Source organism: Aquarana catesbeiana, linkage group LG09 (assembly GCF_042186555.1).
Source record: "Aquarana catesbeiana isolate 2022-GZ linkage group LG09, ASM4218655v1, whole genome shotgun sequence".
Taxonomy (NCBI): Eukaryota; Metazoa; Chordata; class Amphibia; order Anura; family Ranidae; genus Aquarana; species Aquarana catesbeiana.
The window spans coordinates 15,761,058-15,781,419 of NC_133332.1; the positions used below are offsets into that span (position 1 = coordinate 15,761,058).

General features: G+C 45.2%; 1 protein-coding gene across 1 annotated transcript in view; it reads right to left on the bottom strand.

Moving 5' to 3' along the window:
- The window catches only part of ZNF711 (zinc finger protein 711), a 43,608-nt gene that overhangs the window by 11,203 nt on the left and 12,043 nt on the right, over nucleotides 1-20,362 (bottom strand). The window contains exons 3-7 of the mRNA XM_073598128.1: nucleotides 19,542-19,700; nucleotides 14,197-14,343; nucleotides 9,651-9,788; nucleotides 5,492-5,539; nucleotides 2,611-2,751 (exon numbers count right to left, since the gene is read on the bottom strand). Coding sequence (XP_073454229.1) covers nucleotides 2,611-2,751; nucleotides 5,492-5,539; nucleotides 9,651-9,788; nucleotides 14,197-14,343; nucleotides 19,542-19,700 — 633 coding nt within the window. The remainder of the gene's footprint in view (nucleotides 1-2,610; nucleotides 2,752-5,491; nucleotides 5,540-9,650; nucleotides 9,789-14,196; nucleotides 14,344-19,541; nucleotides 19,701-20,362) is intronic.

Consider the following 20,362-nt stretch of genomic DNA (forward strand, 5'->3'; position numbering starts at 1 on the left):
CAGATTAGAAACAATAGTTTGCATTTGTGAGTCATCAGGAACCTCATCATAATGTGAAAGGTCTGTACTGGCTTATTGCCCTCATTGCCACAAATCATATTTAGATTTTCAAATTTCAGCTGAAATTTGTCAGGTCAATTTAGACTCTAACTGGTGGAGTCCTTCCTTGTCTCCTCCACTTGGATGGTCAATTTGTGGTCACTAGAATGTTGATTACATAAGGACATTCTGTGCTGTAGGACTGTGAGCCCAGGCTGCTGTGATGACCCAACCAATTGGGGGGGGGGTGCCCTCGACAGCCTGGGCTCACAGGATGTGGGGTTAAATGACAATGGCCATCATTTAACTCAAAAGAGGAGTGCTATCTAGTGGCAAAGAGGGATTTCTGCAGCGGACAGAGCTGGATGTAAGGAGAGTATTGCAGCAAAAGCCCAGCATTTATTACTTTAATAAATGCTGGGCTATTTTTTTAAGAAGGATTCCAGTCAAAAACAAAAAAGGTTAAAAAATAAAATGGATAAAATAAAAAGCAGTTTTTGGTACATCTTGCTGTCCATCTTAAGTCCGGTGTTGCCACCTACAGTACTTCTTTTCCACCACTAGATATCCTCAGATTTCTGGCTGAATGACAGCCAGCATGATTCAAATAGTTACATAGTTAAATCAGGTTGAAAAAAAGACACAAGTCCATCTAGTTCACGCATAAAAATAAATAAATAAATAATAATATCATACATCCCATATACACAATCCTATACCCACAACTGATCCAGAGGAAGGCGAAAAACCCCAGCAAAGCACGATCCAATTTGCTACAGCAGGGGAAAAAATTCCTTCCTGATCCCCCGAGAGGCAATCAGATTTTTCCCGGATCAACTTTACCTACAAATGTCAGTTATATTCTGTACATTTAAGGAAGGAATCCAGGCCTTTCTTAAAAGCAATCTACTGAGCTGGCCAGAACCACCTCTGGAGGGAGTCTATTCCACATTTTCACAGCTCTTACTGTGAAGAAAAGAAACCTTTCCGTACTTGGAGATGAAACCTTTTTTCCTACAGATGTAAAGAGTGCCCCCATGTCCTCTGTGTTGACCGTAAGGTGAATAACTCAACACCAAGTTCACTATATGGACCCCTTATATATTTGTACATGGTGATCATATACCCCCGTAGCCTCCCTGGCGGTTTTCCCGAGTGTGGCTCGGGTTAAAATTCAGTCCCATTAGCGGTAACCCCGAGCCACACTCGGGATTGCATTGCAGGATCCTGGGGCGGCGTTACTTACCTTGTCCCCAGGATCCTGCGATGTCACCCGCAGTGTCCGAGGGCTCCGTCCTCCTCCGAAGCCTCTCTGTGCCAGGCTCCGTTCCCTGCGAGCGGCGCGACGCACGGGGGCGGAGCCTGGCGGCAAATTTAAAAAAAGTAAAAATCATAACACATACAGTACTGTAATCTTACAGATTACAGTACTGTATGAAATGATTTCACATCCCTTTTGTCCCCAGTGCTTTGTCCAATGCCCTGCATGCAGTTTTACATGATATACACTGTTCTTTCTGCCTGGAAACTGGAGATTGTCCATAGCAACCAAAAAGTGTCCCTTTACGTCAAAAGTGGCTTTAGACCAGCTAGAAAACAGCGATAGTAAATTAGAACACTTGCAGAATTGAGCAATAGTGAATTGTGGGGAAATTTATTTTATTACTATTTTTTTTTTTTTTTTTTTTAATTATTTATTTTTATTTATTATATTATAATTTATGTTTTTGTTTTTCAAACTTTATCATACCCGGGATATCTACTAGACTCTGGTTTGGACAGATTTAAGTGTGTTATTGTTAAGATTTACAGACCTACAATATAAAACGCCAAATTTCCATGCAAAATAATTGTACCGCTTTCAGCACCTAAAATCCGGAATAATCATACCGCCAGGGAGGTTAATCTCCTCTTCTCAAGAGAGAATAAATTCAGTTCCTCAAATATTTCCCTTATAGCTGAGCTCCTCCATGCCTCTTATCAGTTTGGTTGCCCTTCTCTGCACTTTCTCCAGTTCCCCCATATCCTTTTTGAGAACTGGAGCCCAAAACTGAACTGCATATTCCAGATGAGGTCTTATTAATGATTTGTACAGGGGGGCAAAATGATATCTCTCTCTCTCTGGAGTCCATACCTCTCCTAATACAAGAAAGGACTTTGCTCGCTTTGGAAACCGCAGCTTGGCATTGCATGTTATTATTGAGCTTATGATCTACCAAAACTCCCAGATCCTTCTCCACTATGGATCCCCCCAGTTGTGCTCCCCTAGTATGTATGACTTCCTCTGAACCCAGGCTGTCATGGAACCACCCCCAGCCAGTGATTGGACAGCGAAGGAGAAGCAGCACAGCGATGAGCTTATGACAGTCTGACTTTGCTTCCTCCTCCTCCCGCCTAAAGTCACCCCCCCAGTCCACATAAAGATTAACCAGCTCCCCCTAGAGACCACATAAACATTCCCTAATAACCACAAAGACCACATGAAGATTTACCAATTGCCCAGAAACCACATAAACATTTGCTAACCTCCCCGAAGACCACATACAATGAGAAGAGATTGGGGTGTGTTACCCGTCTGCCATTGCCTGGTGTCCCCTCGCCTCCTCTTCTTGGCTTTCTGTTTCAGGGCTCTGCTGGTGGCGATACTGTCACAGATCTGCAGGTACTGAGTCGCTGTTCCGTTCTTTTTTTCCAGGCGAGACTCCACGTTTGCTGATAGAAGTAAGTATCAGACAATCAACAGGTATAACAACAATCAGATCAAGGACAATTCTGTCCAAGGTTAGTATTATGGTCTGTGCATAGTCCAATTTGCAACAGCAGCACCTAACAGTGTATCTGTCACCAGAGAGGATCTACATAGAGAAAGAAATCACTGTTACAGTTTAAAAAGTATCACTAAACCCACATCATATAAAACTATCAATAAATGGTGTATTCCATGCTGTTCATACTCAGTCAGTCACTATGAGATTTGTTTACTGTTGTTCTGCAAAATACCTGGTTGATCCTGCTGATCTCCCCCTTCTGTACATGTCCCCAATGCAGCTAGGGATTTTGCAGAGCAGTGTTGGCAGCTCTGCACATGCTCAGTTTTCAGTGAGTTTCTATGCTCAGCATTTTCCTCCCTATCACATCTGAGCAAATCATGTGACTATAGAGTCACACACGTGGGCGTACACAAAGTGGTAAATGACTGCCCACTCCCTCCTCCTCCTCCACGCCCAATAATCAGCTAAACACAATGGGGGGGGATATTACATGTAGATTAATGAAGGCTTCACCTCCTTCTTATGCCAAGACACAGGCTGGAGGGGCGTAACACAGCCTGTGACTGGAAGAAATCCACCCACACCATGTTACTACCAAAAAATAATAAAGATTTGATTTCAAATATATATTTGTGTTAAAATGTAAAACAGTTTATTGATATTAATCATTTATTTTTATCCACATACAGAAATAGAAGGTACAATGTAAAATTAAACAGTGTGCATTTAGTGTCACTTTAAATATTAAGCCTTTAGGAAGTTTGTGTGTTTTTAATCACATTTTACTTGAGTTCAGAGTTTATGTGAAGTCTGCAAGCAAACAAGCTATCCCATAATAAAGACTCCACGTTACGTTAAATGTCATTACAGTGCGGCAAAAAACCCTGAAATTTAAGATTCATACAAAGGACAGAAAGTCTATCTTTCCTATCGATCATCTGCTGGGTGGGGGCAGGGCTACAGCCGAAGGATCTGACCACTGACAGCTACTACTATAGGTTGCTGATTTACCCCAGCTGTTTGTTGCTGCTAGGGAAGTGTGGGATCACAGCGATGGGGTAAGAAGGCCTCTCTACACTGCATCCGGAAAGTATTCACAGCGCTTCACTTTTTCACATTTTATTATGTTACAGCCTTTTTCCAAAATGGATTCAATTTATTATTTTCCTCATAATTCTACCAACAATATCCCATAATGTCAACGTGAAAGAAGTTTGTTTGAAATATTTGCACATTTTTTTTTAAATAAAAAAAAATCCCATGTACATAAAGTATTCACAATCTTTGCCATGATACTCAGAATTTAACTCAGGGGCATCCTGTTTTCACTGATCATCCTTGAGATGTTTCTACAACTTGATTGGAGTCCACCTGTGGTAAAGTCAGTTGATTGGACATGATTTGGAAAGGCACACACCTGTATATATATATATATATATATATATATATATATATATATATAGGCCCCACAGTTACCAGTGCATGTCAGAGCACAAACCAAGCCATGAAGACCAAGGAATTGTCTGTAGACCTCCGAGACAGGATTGTATGTAGGTACAGATCTGGGGAAGGGTACGGAAACATTTCTGCAGCATTGAAGGCCCCAATGAGCACAGTGGCCTCCATCATCTGTAAATGGAAGAAGTTTGGAACCACCAGGACTCTTCCTAGAGCGGGCCGCCCGGCCTGACTGAACGATCGGGGGAGAAGAGCCTTAGTCAGGAAGGTGATCGAGAACCCGATGGTCACTCTGACAGAGCTCCAGCGTTTCTCTTTGGAGAGAGGAGAACCTTCCCAGAAGAACAACCATCTCTGCAGCACTCCACCAATCAGGCCTGTATAGTAGAGTGGCCAGACAGAAGCAACTCCTCAGTAAAAAATATTTTTACACTCTAGTGATTTACAGCATTTTAAGGTTTTAGTTTCATGGTTGTTTCACTTTATTTGATCAGCGCGACTATTTTGGTTTATTACTTTGCAAAGAAGAATGGGCAAAAATGTCCCTCTCTAGATGTGCAAAGCTGGTAGAGACATCCCCAAAAAGACTTGCAGCTGTAATTGCAGTGAAAGGCGGTTCTACAAAGTATTGACTCCGGGGGGCGCCATACAAATGTACCCCCCACACTTTTCACATATTTATTTTATAAAACATTTGAAAACCATTTATCATTTTCCTTCCACTTCACAATTATGTGCCACTTTGTGTTGGTCTATCACATAAAATCCCAATAAAATACATTTACGTTTTTGGTTGTAACATGACAAAATGTGGAAAATTTCAAGGGGTATGAATACTTTTTCAAGGCAATGTAGCAGTGCGATAGCTGAAGGCTTGGACTACAGTAGTGCTTTTCCATGACCAGTCTCCCTGGTTAATCGGAGAGTGGGCAATGGGAACTGGTCATGCAAAGAGGAAAATTTAGTTCCCTTCTGCTAATTTTACACAGTTCCAAAAGGTTCTGTCAGAAAATAGCAGCTACAGGAATCATATTCAACCAAGCCAAAAAAGCCAAGACATTGAAAATAATGACTTTTACATTTATTATGCCTGGAGCTCAGATTTCACTAAAGGCTTTCATGGTACATTATTAGTTGAATGTACTTGCATGCATATAGTATCACTGATGTTTGATGTATTTAGGAAGCTTGTTCGAAAAGCCAATTACAGAAGAAGATCTTACCGCTCTCTTGCCATTCCCCGTACTTCCTGGGCAGCTCTCTTTCTTCTCCTGCAACAGAATGATGGACATAACACCGTCAGAATCTCCAAGGCTGATATCAGGCAGGCGACGCGGGCACTCGCATAGCTCCCAACTGTCCCTGATTTGGAGGGACTGTCCCGGATTTGGAGGGACTGTCCCGGATTTGGAGCAATGTCCCTCTATCCCTCTTTCCCCCTCATTTGTCCCTCATTTTAGTCTGATCTATATAGTTGTATATAAAATGCATTTTTTATCTTTTAAAAAGTGTTTCCCAGTGCTAAACCTTTCATCTGATTTCTAAATTGCTTGCATTTGTGAATTTCAAAAGCCAATATAAAGGGAAAGTAGCGGTAAAAAAAAGCACTTGTGGGTTTAACTAATCATTTTTTTATATAATTCTCCTTTAAGGGGGGTGTGGCAGGGGGGGTGTCCCTCGTTCCCATCTCAAAAAGTTGGGAGGCGTGGGCACCCGCCATATTAGCTGTCAATTACTATAACAGAGACTCCTACCCAGTGCTGCAGCCCAGATCCTCCAAGCAGGGGAAGAACACAATCCGAGCAGCTTCATGGTCTGTGGCGTGCCTGCCCTAAACCTGGCACCGCTAATGGGAGCTGGCCAATAGCAGCTACAGAATTGTAGCCAGGTACAAAAATATTCTAAAGTAAACCGAAAGAGTAATCTACTTTTGGTGAGAAAAAAAAAAACAAAAAACAAACATTCCCTCTGGGTGATCTATGTACATTGCAGGGATTGTAACAAACTTTGTTGCAGATTCAGACCTTTTGTTATTCTGAAGAAATCCCTGTGCCTGTGTCCATGTGGTAAGTGACTCTAATGGGAGCAGTTTCATAATTATCAATCAGCTGCTGCACCTGCAGGGCTCTGAGGCAAGCGGCAGGGTCTGCATCCCTTTTAACATGATTTCCCCTTTGGGAGTATCTCACCAAAAATGAAAATTTTGTTGCAGGGGATGCCCAAAATCTGGCTTCTGGGAAAATAGTGAGCCAAATCACACAAACAGGAAATTACATTTCTGGGGGGCGTTCTGTATACCAAGGATATGCAATTAGCAGACCTCCAGCTGTTGCAAAACTACAAGTCCCATCATGCCTCTGGGTGTCATGCTTGTGGCCGTCAGAGTCTTGCTATGCCTCATGGGACTTGTAGTTCTGCAACAGCTGGAGGTCCACTAATTGCATATCTCTGGTCTACACCATCTGTGTACAGAACGTCTCCAGGTTGCCAGATTGCATTTTACAGAAATGTACAGCGCTGCAGATTGAAAAGGAACGATCATATTTAATCACATTCAATTACAATATGACTTGAATCTCAATTATATATGCTATATTATTATTATTTTTTTTTTATTCGCTATCCCCCCCCCCCCCGGAAAGTGGGGTTACCTTTGAGCAAACTGGATACCTGACCTTGATTTTCCTCTGTAGGCCTTAATCATTAACATCCTTTTTTGCACCCCAACATGCAGAAGCCAGCATAGTTGAATAGGAGATTAAAGTTCCATATTAAAGCCACTTTCACAAAATAAAAAAAAAAAAAAAACTGCTAAAAATGTATAAAGTAGTAATCAATGCTGATTGGCCAAAACGTTCACATTTCCTGGTAGTGTCCAAGCATGCCTTGCCTGCTCTCGCCTCCAACACATTTCCATTGACATGTGAAGCAAACCAACATAATGATGGGCTGATATGGATTTATGAGGGCCCGGTTCACACACCTATGCGTTTTTTTAGTGCTTTTTGCAGAAACGCACTACAGTCCATTTAAAGCGGAGTTACACCCAAAAATGGAACTTCCGCTTTTTGGATCCCCCCCACAACCCCCCTCCGGTGTCACATTTTTGCAGCTTTCGGGGGGGGGGGGGGAGCATATATATACCTGTACAATCCAGGTATTTGCTCCCACTTCCGGTCATAGATCACCGCAGGCTCCACGGTGATTAACGCCATGTCCTGCCCCTCCTCCGTCCCCCCGCTGTCTTCTGGGAGACACACGGGTCCCAGAAGACAGCAGGGACCAGTGAGGACGCGCAACGTGACTCGCGCATGTGCAGTAGGGAACCAGGCTGTGAAGCCACAAGGCTTCACTTCCTGATTCCCTTACCGAAGATGGCGGCGCCTCCACCTGAGAGCCGAGGGACAGATCGGCTTCGGGTGAGGACATTGCGGGTGCCCTTAGACAGGTAAGTGTCCATATTTTAAAAGTCAGCAGCTGCAGTATTTGTAGCTGCTGACTTTTAAAAAGAAAAATTTTGGCGGAACTCCGCTTTAAAATGGTTTCCTATGGGACATGTTCACATCTATGCATTTTTGCTTTAATAGACTTCAATGGAGAAGCTACAGAGAAGCATGTAATGCGTTATTGCCACGTTTTGCGATGTTTAATCTGCCCATCGACCAATTGCCCTCCCCCCAAAAAATCATTAAAAAAAAATAAAAAAAACGCAAAATGCATAAAAAAAAAAAAAACAGATCAAAAGTTGCATAGGTGTAATCCAGGCCACAGGGTACATCCACACCATCAGTTGTGTTTGAACGCAGAAGCTGGTGTGTGGTGAGAGGACAGAGGTGGCAATGTGCTGAGTGCAGCACATCGTACTGTTTGCTTTTTTTTTTTTTTAATATGAATTTTATTAAAATGTCACACAGTGACATTTCATTAAAGGGGTTGTAAAGGCAGAAGGCGCATTCTATGCATTAAGATAAAAAGTCTTCTGTGTGCAGCAGCCTCCCTCAGCCCCACTAATACTTACCTGAGCCCCCTCTCTATCCAGCGATGTCTATGAACTCCTCAGCCGTCCGGGACTCTCCCTCTTGATTGACTGAGACACAGCAGAGGCGCCATTGGCTCCCGCTGCTGTCAATCAAACTCAGTTAGCCAATCAGGAAAGAGAGGGGATAAATAGATACGGCTCGGCTCAGGTGCCCCCCCATAGCAAGCTACTTGATGTGGGGGCACTCAACAGGAGGGAGAGCCAGGAGCACAGAAGAGGGACCAGAGAAGATGAGGATCGGGGCTGCTCTGTGCAAAACCAACTGCACAGAGGAGGTAAGTATAACATGTTTGTTATTGTAATAGAAAAAAAAAAGGACTTTACAATCACTTAAGTCCTACTGGCTGCAGCGCAGTACAAGTTGTCGGACTGCATTCCATTGAGAAAAAGTAGTGCATGCAGTACTTTTTTCAGTGCAGGTAGAAGAGAAGACATTTTCGTCAAGGCTGCGATCAGCCCTTCCTTCTCTGAGCTGACCGCTCAGCTGTCGGCTAATTGCCAGCTCCTATCTCTCTCCACAGTGACAGCTGTTGATGATATCCTGCTCGTCAGTCTTGCCTACTTAAGTCCAGAGCATCTCTGCCTTCGCCTTGGTCAACATCACAGAGACGCTCTCCTGCATTCCTGGTAAAAGACTTGCTTGGCTGACGTCCCTTCTGGCTCCAGATCCTGCTTGCTGTTTTACTATGCTCATCTCCGGCTCCCTGACGTTTTGCTTGTCTGACTATCCGTTCCTGTTCCTGAACTCTGGCTATGTTTTGACCACGTTTGTTCTATTTACTTTTATTATTAAACAAGTGTGATTTAAGTGTACTTCTGTCTCGGTCTGATTTAATGGTTTCTGAAAAATTTGCCTTGCTTCGTGGTGGGACTGCACTGGAATAGCTGCCCAATGCAGTCCTACTACATCTAGTTGTACCCTTAGAAAGCAAGACTACATGCAGGCTGTGTTGGAACACCCTGCAGCTCTAAGCAGACCCAAACTGTCTGATAACTAGCCAGGAGGCTGAATGTTCTGTTGCATACTGCATTGTGCTGACATTTTTGTGTTTGATGCAATGGTGACATAGAAACAAGGGCAGGAAGCCCTTAAAGAGGTTGTAAAGGCAGAAGGTTTTTTATCTTCATGCATCCTATGCATGAAGATAAAAAAAAACCTTCTGTGTGCAGCTGCCCCCCTCAGCCCCCCTAATACTTACCTGAGCCCCATCTCTGTCCAGCAAAGTGCACGAGTGCCTCGGCCATCCAGGACTCACCCTCCTGATTGGCTGTATGTTTGAAGCCGACACCTACACCGTCTGCATTCACATGTTTAGCACTGGGGGTTGAGGCAGGAAACTCACCATAGGCGGCAGCCCAGGCCACAGGAACAAACGTCTTGCTTAGTCCCGAATCTTCCGTCTGCGCATCTGTGAGCGACGTGGCCTCTTCCTCCCCCACAATCACCTCCATATACACTTCATCGGCTATTTCCGCACAACCTAAGGACGATAAACACAATTCTACGAGATGAAACCGCTAAACCGTCACTGATATCATAAGAATGCCAGGTGAAAAGGAAAGTGTCTGCATTGCACATGGGAGCCAATTATATCACAGCTTGTGTATCTGAGGGGTTGGATTCAGCAAGGGTGAGCGTATGAGTCCAAATCCGCCTGAGCTATCCCGCCAGGAAACTGTCAAAGCAGACAGCCAATCATAGGTGGCAGAAGCATTCCCCACAATGCAGCTGCATGTATACACACCCTTTGTCATACCACCACCGTCTATGATTGGCTGTCTCCTCTGACAGCTTCCTGGCAGGATAGCTCAGGCATGTTCAGACATGTGTCCAAACTCACCGGACCTTATCCCCACTCATCAGTAGTTCATGGTTGAAGAAAGTCAATTAAGCTCATACGGAGCTGTGAGGCCGCTCCTAACCTTAATAGGGGGTCTCAAAGTTTAAGGTCCAAATGTAAAAAAAAAAAAAAAGTCTGAAATCTTATTAGGGCTCGTTTACACTTGCTTCAAAATTTGGCGATGGGCACGCTTTTTTTAACGCTTTCTGAATGCCAATCGAAGCTCCTGTCACTAAATAAAAATGGTTACCTTACAGTCCTGGTCACACGTTGTGCTTTGCTTCAAAAACGGTTCCCCATGTCACTTTCTTGGTGCTTCAAAGTGTCTCCAAAGCCTCAAAAGAAGTCTATAACAACTCTCGCTAGCAGCACCTGCAGCTTTTGTGGGGCATTTATTCAGATTCAACTGCGTTTTATTTTGGAGGTATTGCAGGTATGAGATATCCCACGATGCACTGGGAAACCAACAAGAGAACCGGAAAGACGTCATCAGCAGTCACTCCTGGTTCATGTGTATATATTCTGGGAGCGTCTGGTGCGCAGCGTGGAGCAGCAGGAAGGTGAGCGGGGTCCGGATTGGAGAGGAGTAATTAGCAGACGGCACATGTGGTGTGCAACACAGGAACACTATGACGGAAGGTGAGCGGGGACCAGAGAGAGAGAGCGGCAGAGGTTCAGAAAAGCTAGGGGACTGGAGAGGGAGAAACTAGCAATGTCAAATGTGGTGGGCAGCGAGGGAGCACTATAGCGGGAGATGAGCAGGGACCGGAGAGAGAGGAGGATCAGCAAATAAGAGGATCGGCAGAGCTGGGGGTTACTACTCATTGGGGGATCAGCAGAGCTGGGGGTACTGCTAAGCAGGGGATCTGCTGAATGAGGGGACCAATGAGCTGGGGATCTACTAGTAGTAGGGGTATTACTAAGCTAGGGATACAACTGAGCCGTGGTTCTGCTGTGCCCCTTCAACCGCCAGGTCCGCCGGACCTAGCAGCAGGGGGGGGGGTTTATCACACGCAATCCAGTGGCTGCAGCCACTGGGATTGTGTGTGAAACTGACAGGCAAGCTCCTGTCTGTCAGGTGAGAGCATCTGTGCGGCGGCACTGCTGTGCGACTGCTCTCACACCTCCGGTACCGCCGCCACCCCTGCCATGCTTACTGGGCTCCGCTTGCCCAACGACAGGCCCAGGAGCTCCATGGTGGGTAGAGGGGAAAGAGACGAGAGGACACATGGCTGCTGTCCTCCCCTTCTTCTTGACATCTCTGATGTCACTTCCGGGTCAAGCTCTCGGTGTCCCCGGCTAGCTCAGCCGGGAAATAATGTTTTTCAATTCAATCTGCATTGCAAAACATTTAGTGGAGCACAGGGCAGACATTGTGGGTCTTTTAGACCCTGCATATCTCAATAAAGAGGAACTGTCACCAAAAAAAACATCACATAGCAGACTTTTTGCCCCCTATGTGATGAAAAAAAAAAAAAAAGAAGGTAAGTAGCAAAAAAAATAAAGTTACACCCAAGCACATTAAATCCCCCCCCCCACCAAAACATTTTTGAGCCCCCCCCTACTCCTACATATACACACACACAAACGTAAATGCATGCATCGGGGCGCCTACGCGTGAAAATGTAGATTGCAATACACACGTTATAGATCGCTGCGCACGCCGGAATGAGAGCAATAATTCTAACACAAGACCTCCTCTATAATGCTGGAAGCGTTGACTATAGAGAATATAGGGCACTGAAGTTTGACGCCATTTTTACGGGCGCACAAAAATGTAAGGTTTGGCATGTTGGGTATCTATTTACTCGGTGCAACCTTGTCTTTTATATTTTACCAAAAATTTTGGTAATTTATTGCGTTCGTTTGCCCTAGAATTTACGTTGGTGTGTTTCTTTTTACTGAAATTTTGCGTTTAATAGACCTTTGCAGTAATATCGTGTGACATAAAAAAAAAAATCGGAACTACCACTATTTTATTATATATAAAGGGTTAAAGCAAATACAAAATCAACACACGCAAAATACTCACAAAGCTTTAAAAAAGCATTACAGAAGCATCAAAAACACATCAAAAATGCATGTTCAAATGATAGGAGCTTTAATGTGTGTTAAAATCAAAGCAAGTGTAAACAAACCCTAATGCCGCATACACACGACCGGACTTTACGGCAGAAAAGGTCAGACGGAATCATTCCATCGGATATTTAGATCGTGTGTGGGCCTCATCGGACTTTTTCTTTCGAAAATTCTGACGGACCTAGAAATAGAACATGTTTTAAATCTTTCCGACGGAATCAATTCCTATCGGGAAAACCGCTCGTCTCTACGCTATTCCGACGGACCAAAAACGACGCAAGGGCAGCTATTGGCTACTGGCTATTGACCTTCTTTTTTCTAGTCCCGTCATACGTCATCGCATTCTAAACGATCGGACTTTCGTATGATCGTGTGTAGGCAAATCCGTTTCAGCGAAACTCCGTCGGCAAAACCGTCAGTTTATTCTGACGGAAAAAACGGTCGTGTGTACGCGTAGTGCACAAAAAAAGACAACATGAAACAGCCAACACGTTTCAGGATTCAGGCATTCCCCCTTCATCAGAGCTTGTGGATGCAGTTACTGGACCAATAGGGTACTTGTGTGCACAGTGGCGGTACGTGCATTGTGGGCACACGGCGCCGCCCCCCTAACACCGCCACCCTCCCTATCCATACGTCCGGCCCCTTTCAGGACGCCGGGCACATGAATTCCTATGGCGGGGATAGGGGAGTGTATTTTGAAGCACATGATTAGAGCCAGAGGCTCTAATAGGCTTCAAAAAAGGGTGGGCTCCAGGAGCAAAGCATTGCGTCCCGATTCCACCCCGTTGTGTGACGATAGCGAATTCATTTTTTGCTATTTTCACACTAAGGCTACTTTCACACTGAGGCGCTTTATAGGCGCTACAGCGCTAAAAATGGCACCTGCAAAGCGCCTGTAAAGCGCCTCTCCTGTCACTCCAGTGTGAAAGCCTGTTCCTAAAGCGCCATTGAAATCAATGGGCAGCGCCGCCGAAGCGCCTGCAAATCGCCGCTTTCCGGGCTTTATTAACCCTTTATTCGACCGCTAGCGGGAGTTAAAAGGGCTGCACTAGCGGCCGAAAAGCAACTCTAAAATACGGTAAAGCGCCACTAAAATTACCGCCAGCGCCCCGCGCCTCAGTGTGAAAGTACCCTTAATCTTCTCCCCGCCAATCAGGAAGCAGGTGTGAGACCTGTTTTCCGATTTGCCAAAATGTCAGGCAATCCTATTGGACACCTGACTTGGAGCCAGGGAGAAAGCCGCTGGAGCCAGAGAGGAAATCTGCCTGGAGCCGCTGCCCAGACTCCACACCCGCTAACCTGGAGTCACTGCCCAGACCCCGCACCCGCTAACCTGGAGTCACTGCCCAGACCCCGTACCCGCTAACCTGGAGTCACTGCCCGGACCCTGCACCCGCTAGCCTGAAGCAGCTGCCTGGACCCGCTAGCCTGGATCCACTGCTCGGACCCCGCACCCGCTAGCCTGAAGCCGCTGCCCGGACCCGCTAGCCTGGAGCCGCTGCCCGGACCCCGCACCCTGGAACTGCTGCCCACAGCCCCGCATCTATCCGGTTCTATCTATCCAGGTAAGTGCCGGACCAACCGGCAGACGCGTAGGGGGGTTATTAGTGCCGCGCCACCGGGAGGGTGGTTGTTTGCCGCCGCCCCCCAAACAAAAAACCCACCAGCCACACCCACTGTGTGTGCATATAATAAAGAGCTGTGCCAGCAGTATTTGCAGGTTACATAACAAGGGGCTAGCTCTCCAAACCCCTAAAACATGTTGGCTGTTTTCCATGTTGACTTGTGATGAGCAAACATGAACATTAAAAAATGTTGGACTCTCAGATCTTCGTTCTGGGGCTCCCAGTGCTATCAGTGACACTTCCCCCCAGTACAGATCAGACAGGGACGGTAAGAGGACGGCTGCCATGGGCCCTGGAGAACCTTTCCCCCCCACTACTGATCCCGAACTGTTTATGGTTACCAATATCTTCATCTTCCTGACAGGAATCTTTAACGGCCATGTACACCATCTTCTCCCGCGGTACTCGCGCCAGTCCGCTCTGTTCCAGGACTCCGGTGACGGGATGTCCGTTCTGAAAATCGCTCTCCGTCACTATCTCCGTTCCCCCTGCAAAGAAATACAAGATTTATTAGAGATTACGGACTTCGTGGGGTGGATTTACTAAAGGCAAACTGTGCACTTTGCACTCATTTTCTCCAGAGCTTAGTGAATGCAGTGAAACAAATGTGCCAAAACATGACTGTAAGTAATAAATTATAAGAGGGCTGCACTGAAAGTAATGCAAACGTGGGAATAACTCGTTATTGAATTAAAAAAGTTGTTCAAATTTCACATGTTGGTAGAGTAATGCCGGCCATAGACGGTCCAAATCTTGTCTGGAACCGGCACAGTCAAGTTTTAGTAAATCAACCCCAATAGCTCCCCAGGAGGGATTCCCCCACTGACTGTGTTGATAGGAGAATTGAGCGATTTTCTTTCCTGCATCCCGTTTGCATCCCGCAGAAAAAAAAAAAAAGATTTGCTCAATCTATGGCTGGCTTTCTTCTTCCTCTGTAATAACCAGGGTTTGTTTTCAGCAGGAACGCAGTCTCGGCACCTCCAGCACTGAATGTCTATAATGCCAAGGGGTGCTGGAAGGTCTACTGATGATGGCTGCTGGGGGATCTATTGTAGTTGGGGGGATCTGTTGTTGTTGGGGGGGGGGATATTGCTGCTGGTGGAGGGGGAGGTCTACTGTTGCTGGGGGGATATATAATTGCTGGGAGAGATCTACTGTTGAATGAGAGGGGTCTGTTGTTGCTGGCTGCTGTTGAGTCTATTAATGCCGGGTACTGGGAGATCTAGTGTTGCTGGTGGGGGTCTATTATTGCTAGGGTGAATCTATTGTTGCTGGGGGTATTTTGTTGCTTAGGTGGATCTATTGCTGCTGGGGATATCTATTATGGCTGATGGGGTCTATTGTTGCTGGGGTGGGGGTCTTTTTTGCTGGCAGCAGGGGACCTATTTTACTGCCTTTCATTAGCAAATTTAAATGATACTTGGTTCTGTATTCTCTACAGGGCAGTACTGGGGGATGGGCAGGGGGTGGAACCAAGGGACGGTCCTCGGAGGCGGGTAGGGGGCGGGGACGAGGGATGACTAGGAAGGGGGGGTGGAGTACCCGCACCTATTCTCTGAGAAAAAAAAAGACCCGGTAATAACTTTCTCATTGGAGGTAAATAATTGAATTCCAAGCAGAAGCAATGTGCTGTCAGTGGAGCTGATTTACTAAAGGCAAACAGACTGTGCCCTTTGCAAGTGTAATTGCACTCATTTTCTTTAGTAAATGCAATATGGTAAAGCTTTACTTTGTAAAGAATACCTAAACAGGTGAAAGGCAAAAAACACATTTTTTTGCTTGATTGGATAATTGAATTCACATTTGCCAAGCTCTGGGGAAAAGGCGTGCAACAACATCTGCAAAGTGCCCAGTCTATTTGCCTTTAGTCCATCCCCCCCATTGTGTCTAACAAGGTAGAGATATTTCCAGACTGGAGCAGCGATGCGCCCTCCAGACAATGGTGACAAATTGAAAGGGGCGCCAATGTTTTATTAAAAGCTGTCTCAAGGAAACCTTCATTGCCAGTTATAGCCCAACCCCAGACACCACACTTTCCTGGTTTTAACCATTTCGTATGAATCTGACAGTGGGGGAGGGGGGGTTTACATACTTCCCTCGTGTGTCCCCACCATGTATCCCTCTGCTTGCCCATCCTTGGGCCTTGGACCGACCAGCATAGCGGAAGCTCCGGGGTGGAGCTGAGCGGACTGCTGACCCGGAAAGCGACATGTTTGACATCACTTCCGGGTCAGCCTCTCAGTGTCTCTGGCTAGCATGGCCGGGAACAAATGAATTGCAATGCGATTCAGTGGAGTCCAGGGGAGACACGCAAGGCCTATTATACCCCCATGTCTCATTAAAGAGTACCCATTGCCAAAAAATCTTCAAGAGGGGAAGGAAGAGCTTTTTCCCTATCAACAGCCAGCGGCACAGAGATCCGGACTTTGTGCCTGTAGCAGTTCATCATCCATCCATCCATCTGCACCCTTTTAGGACTGCGCCTCCACCACAGGCTCACATCACTCTGGTGTAGTAAGTTCCAAGAAGGTTCAATTACAAAGAAAAGTTAAAACATGAATACTCACAAAAGTATAAAAAACACACACAGTATCTCACAAAAGTAAGTACACCCCTCACATTTCTGTAAATATTTTCTTCTATCTTTTCATGTGACAACACTGAAGAAATGACACTTGTCTACAATGTAAAGTAGTGAGTGTACAGCTTGTATAACAGTGTAAATTTGCCGTCCCCTCAAAATAACTCAACACACAGCCATTAATGTCTAAACCATTGGCAACAAAAGTGAGTACACCCCTAAGACCCCTTTCACACTGAGGCATTTTTCAGGCGCTTTTGGGCTAAAAATAGTGCCTGTAAAATACCTCTCCTGCAGTCCCAGTGTGAAAGCCCGAGTGCTTTCAAACTGGGGCGATGCGCTGGCAGGACGTTAAAAAAAAGTCCTGCAAGCAGCATCTTTGGGGCGGTGGAGGAGCGGTGTATACACTGCTCCTCCACCGCTCTTGCCCATTGAAATGAATAGGCTCTGCTGCTGAAGCGCCTGCAAAGCGATTCGGCAACAGCACACGGGCGTATTTAACTCTTTATTCGGCCGCTAGCGGGGGTTAAAAGCGCCCTGCTAGTGGGCGAATAGCGACGCTAAAATAACGGTACAGCACTAGCGGCGTTTTACCGTCAACGCCCGCCCCAGTGTGGAAGCAGCCCAAGTAAAAATGTCCAAATTGGGCCCAATTAGCCATTTTCCCTCCCCGGTGTCATGTGACTCGTTAGTGTTGCAAGGTCTCAGGTGTGAATGGGGAGCAGGTGTGTTAAATTTGGTGTTATCGCTCTCACTCTCTCATACTGGTCACTGGAAGTTCAACATGGCACCTCATGGAAAAGAACTCTCTGAGGATCTGAAAAAAAGAATGCTTGCTCTACATAAAGAGAGAGGAGAGATACATTGTATCATTCTCTGTCCTTGCAGAGATTAAAAAAAAAAAAAAAAAGAAGTTTAAATAAATGTAAATAAATAAAATAAAATAATAAAAATACCTAGATCAGGTTTTGATCTAGGTCAGTGCCAGGGTTAGTGTTGGGTCAAGATCAGGGTCTAAGGTCAAGGTCAGTATTTTCCTTTTTTTTTTCTTTTTTAAATTCGTGTCAGTGTGTTTTAGACTGTTTTAGAATTAAAAAAAACAAAATGCCCAATAGTGTTTCTGGGCTGTACTACAGGTACAAATAACAACTAACATACACATATGTGATATCGCTGCAATCGTCGGGAGCAGAATTTATTTTGGGTGTTCTTTGGTGGTAGGTTATGGTAGTAAAAAGAAAAATACAGGAACATTTTTAAAAAAGTTTTTTTTTACCACTTTAGGCCAGTTTTCCTTTGATAATTAAAAATATCTATCTATCCATTACCATTTACCACTAAATGAAAGCCCAATTTGTCCTGAAAACACAAAAAAAAAATGTATAATCAACCTGGATGCACAAAGTAGTTGTGACGACTTGTACCGTTTTAGTAACACATGTCAAAATTGGGCTTAGGCATTTAGATTTGTTTTACCCTTAGGCACGTATTAAAAAAAAAAAAAAAAAACTGCACCAAAAACGGACCTCCCTGTTGAAATGCATTGAAAACACAGCAAGAACGCATCAATAACTCACCTGGGTTACGTTTTTGAAGCTTTTTTTTGAGTCACATGACCTAAGAAAAACACACCATAAGCACAGCAAAAATCGTTGCTAAAATTGCGGCAAAATCACGGTAGTTTTCGTCACTTTTTGCTCTATCAGCAAAATGCTGAAAACAAAAATTTCATGTGCAAAAAATCACCTGTGCAGATGCGCTGATGGACTCTGACAGGACCAAAGGCTTTGTATAGCCTGGCAGTGTTCTGTCAGAATTGTGAACCCATCAGATTAAGTAACGGAAGTGACGTTCCATCAGCTGCGCATGCGTTCCACCGCTACCAGGTTTGCTAATCTGACAGAACACCTGCAGTCAGAAGGCGGCGGCGGACATTTTACTACACCCAGCTATGTCTTTAATAGCAGAGTAATTTTAGCAATAAAGTGAGCATATATAAAAAAAATATAGTATATTGACATCTGTGATGCTGTTTGGATGTTACATTTTTGAAAGAAGCAAAATGCAAGCGGTAGGAAGGTGGCAGAGGCCATGTTGGTACACCGGGCACTGCTCAGCGCTAAACCTTTAAAATAGAACATCCAAACAGCATCACAGATGTCAATATACTATATTTATTTATATACGCTCACTTTATTGCTAAAATTACTCTTTAATGCAAGACGTAGCTGGGTGTAGTAAGATGTCCTCTGCCGCCTTCTGACTGCAGGTGTTCCGGTGGAACGCATGCGCAACTGACGGAACGTCACTTCTGTTACCTAATCCGTTACCTAATTCTGACAGAACAGCGGCACATCTGTGCATGCGCGATAATGGCCATGGGAGGTGGAGCCATCTGGGAGAAGGACTGAAGTTCCACTTTAACACTAAGAGCCCTGTCACACTGCTAGCGCGGGCGCGTTAGCAGTAAAGCGACGCTAGTTTTACCAGCGCTGTGCGGGCGGGAGCGGGGTAACCCCAAAGAAAAGGATAACAAGGGGTTAAAAGCGCCCGCAAAGTGCCGCTGCCGAAGCGCTTTGCAAGTGCTTCGGCAGCGCTGCCCGTTGATTTTAATGGCAGGGGCGGTGGAGGAGCGGTGTCCCGCCCTGCCCCAAAGACGCTGCTTGCAGGACTTTTTTTTTTCGGTCCTGCAAGTGCACCGCCCCAGTGTGAAAGGTACTCGGCCTTTCACACTGGGGAGGCTTGAGAGGCGCTTTTCAGGCGTTATTTTTAGCGCCTTCAGTGTTATAGGGGTCTAAATTTTACATTTTTTTTTTACAATAAATAAGGTCAGAGTTGGATATCACCTACACTGTGCAAATCTAACATTACCCTGAAGAAAGCCGATGAGGCTTTACAGGCTTCAGATTCAAGTCGCTTACAAAATGACGCCAGATAGTTCAAAGTGGGCATTTCATGAAATGTGTTCGTACTTTGCCTGGAGACCGGCTTTCATCTGTGTTTTGGGGATCCTCAATCAGTGAGAAATCTGTATGGCAGACAATGGTACATACAGATGGGGTTATGGCTGGAATGTGCTGACAATCATGTAAGAAAGTCACTCACCTATTTCCACATCATCGTCCGCTTCAGCCTTGAATATGTAAACTTTGATCACCTCCGATCCAAACCCGTCTTCCTTACATCCATCCCCATGGGAAACCTCCGTGCTGATTTTTATCGGGGTGCTGCCGATCCGTTCCAACCGTTCCCCGACATCGTCTACTAAAAGAAGAAAAAACATTTTCGTCTTGTTACTAACACATAATAAAGTGGACCATTTACCTTCACCTATACATGGACACTCTGGGCTTTTTTCAGTGAGAACACGGGGGGAACACTGGGGGCAAATCAAGCATTTTTCTTTCCTTCCACCCCAGGTTGAAGGTACGAAAACTGCAGATTGTGTGGCCAGTCCAAAGCACGGCCTGAAAAGTGCTTGAAAACGGTCGCTTCGGCAGGAACTGGACGACTTTCAGCCCGTTTGAACAGCCCCTTGTACGACAGAAGCCGATCGTGAGACGAGAATGCTGAGAAAACCAGCATCCAATCAGGACTCACTGCGAGGGATGATCACTGTGTTTTGGTGGGGGAGGGGGGATCAGAACACCTTAGCTCAGCGGGGAGATCGCTGCACTAACATTGAATGTGTTAGTACAGCAATCTGTACTTTTTTTCCGTTCAGCCCGCTCGGTAAAACAAACAAACTTCCTGTGTGTATTCCTGTATTTTTATCATAATAAGATACAGTGGAACCTTGGATTACGAGCATAATCCGTTCCAGGAGAATGCTTGTAATCCAAATCACTCTCATATCAAAGCGAGTTTCCCCATAGAAGTCAATGGAAACGAAGATAATTCGTTCTTCGTGACTTCTATTACATGCA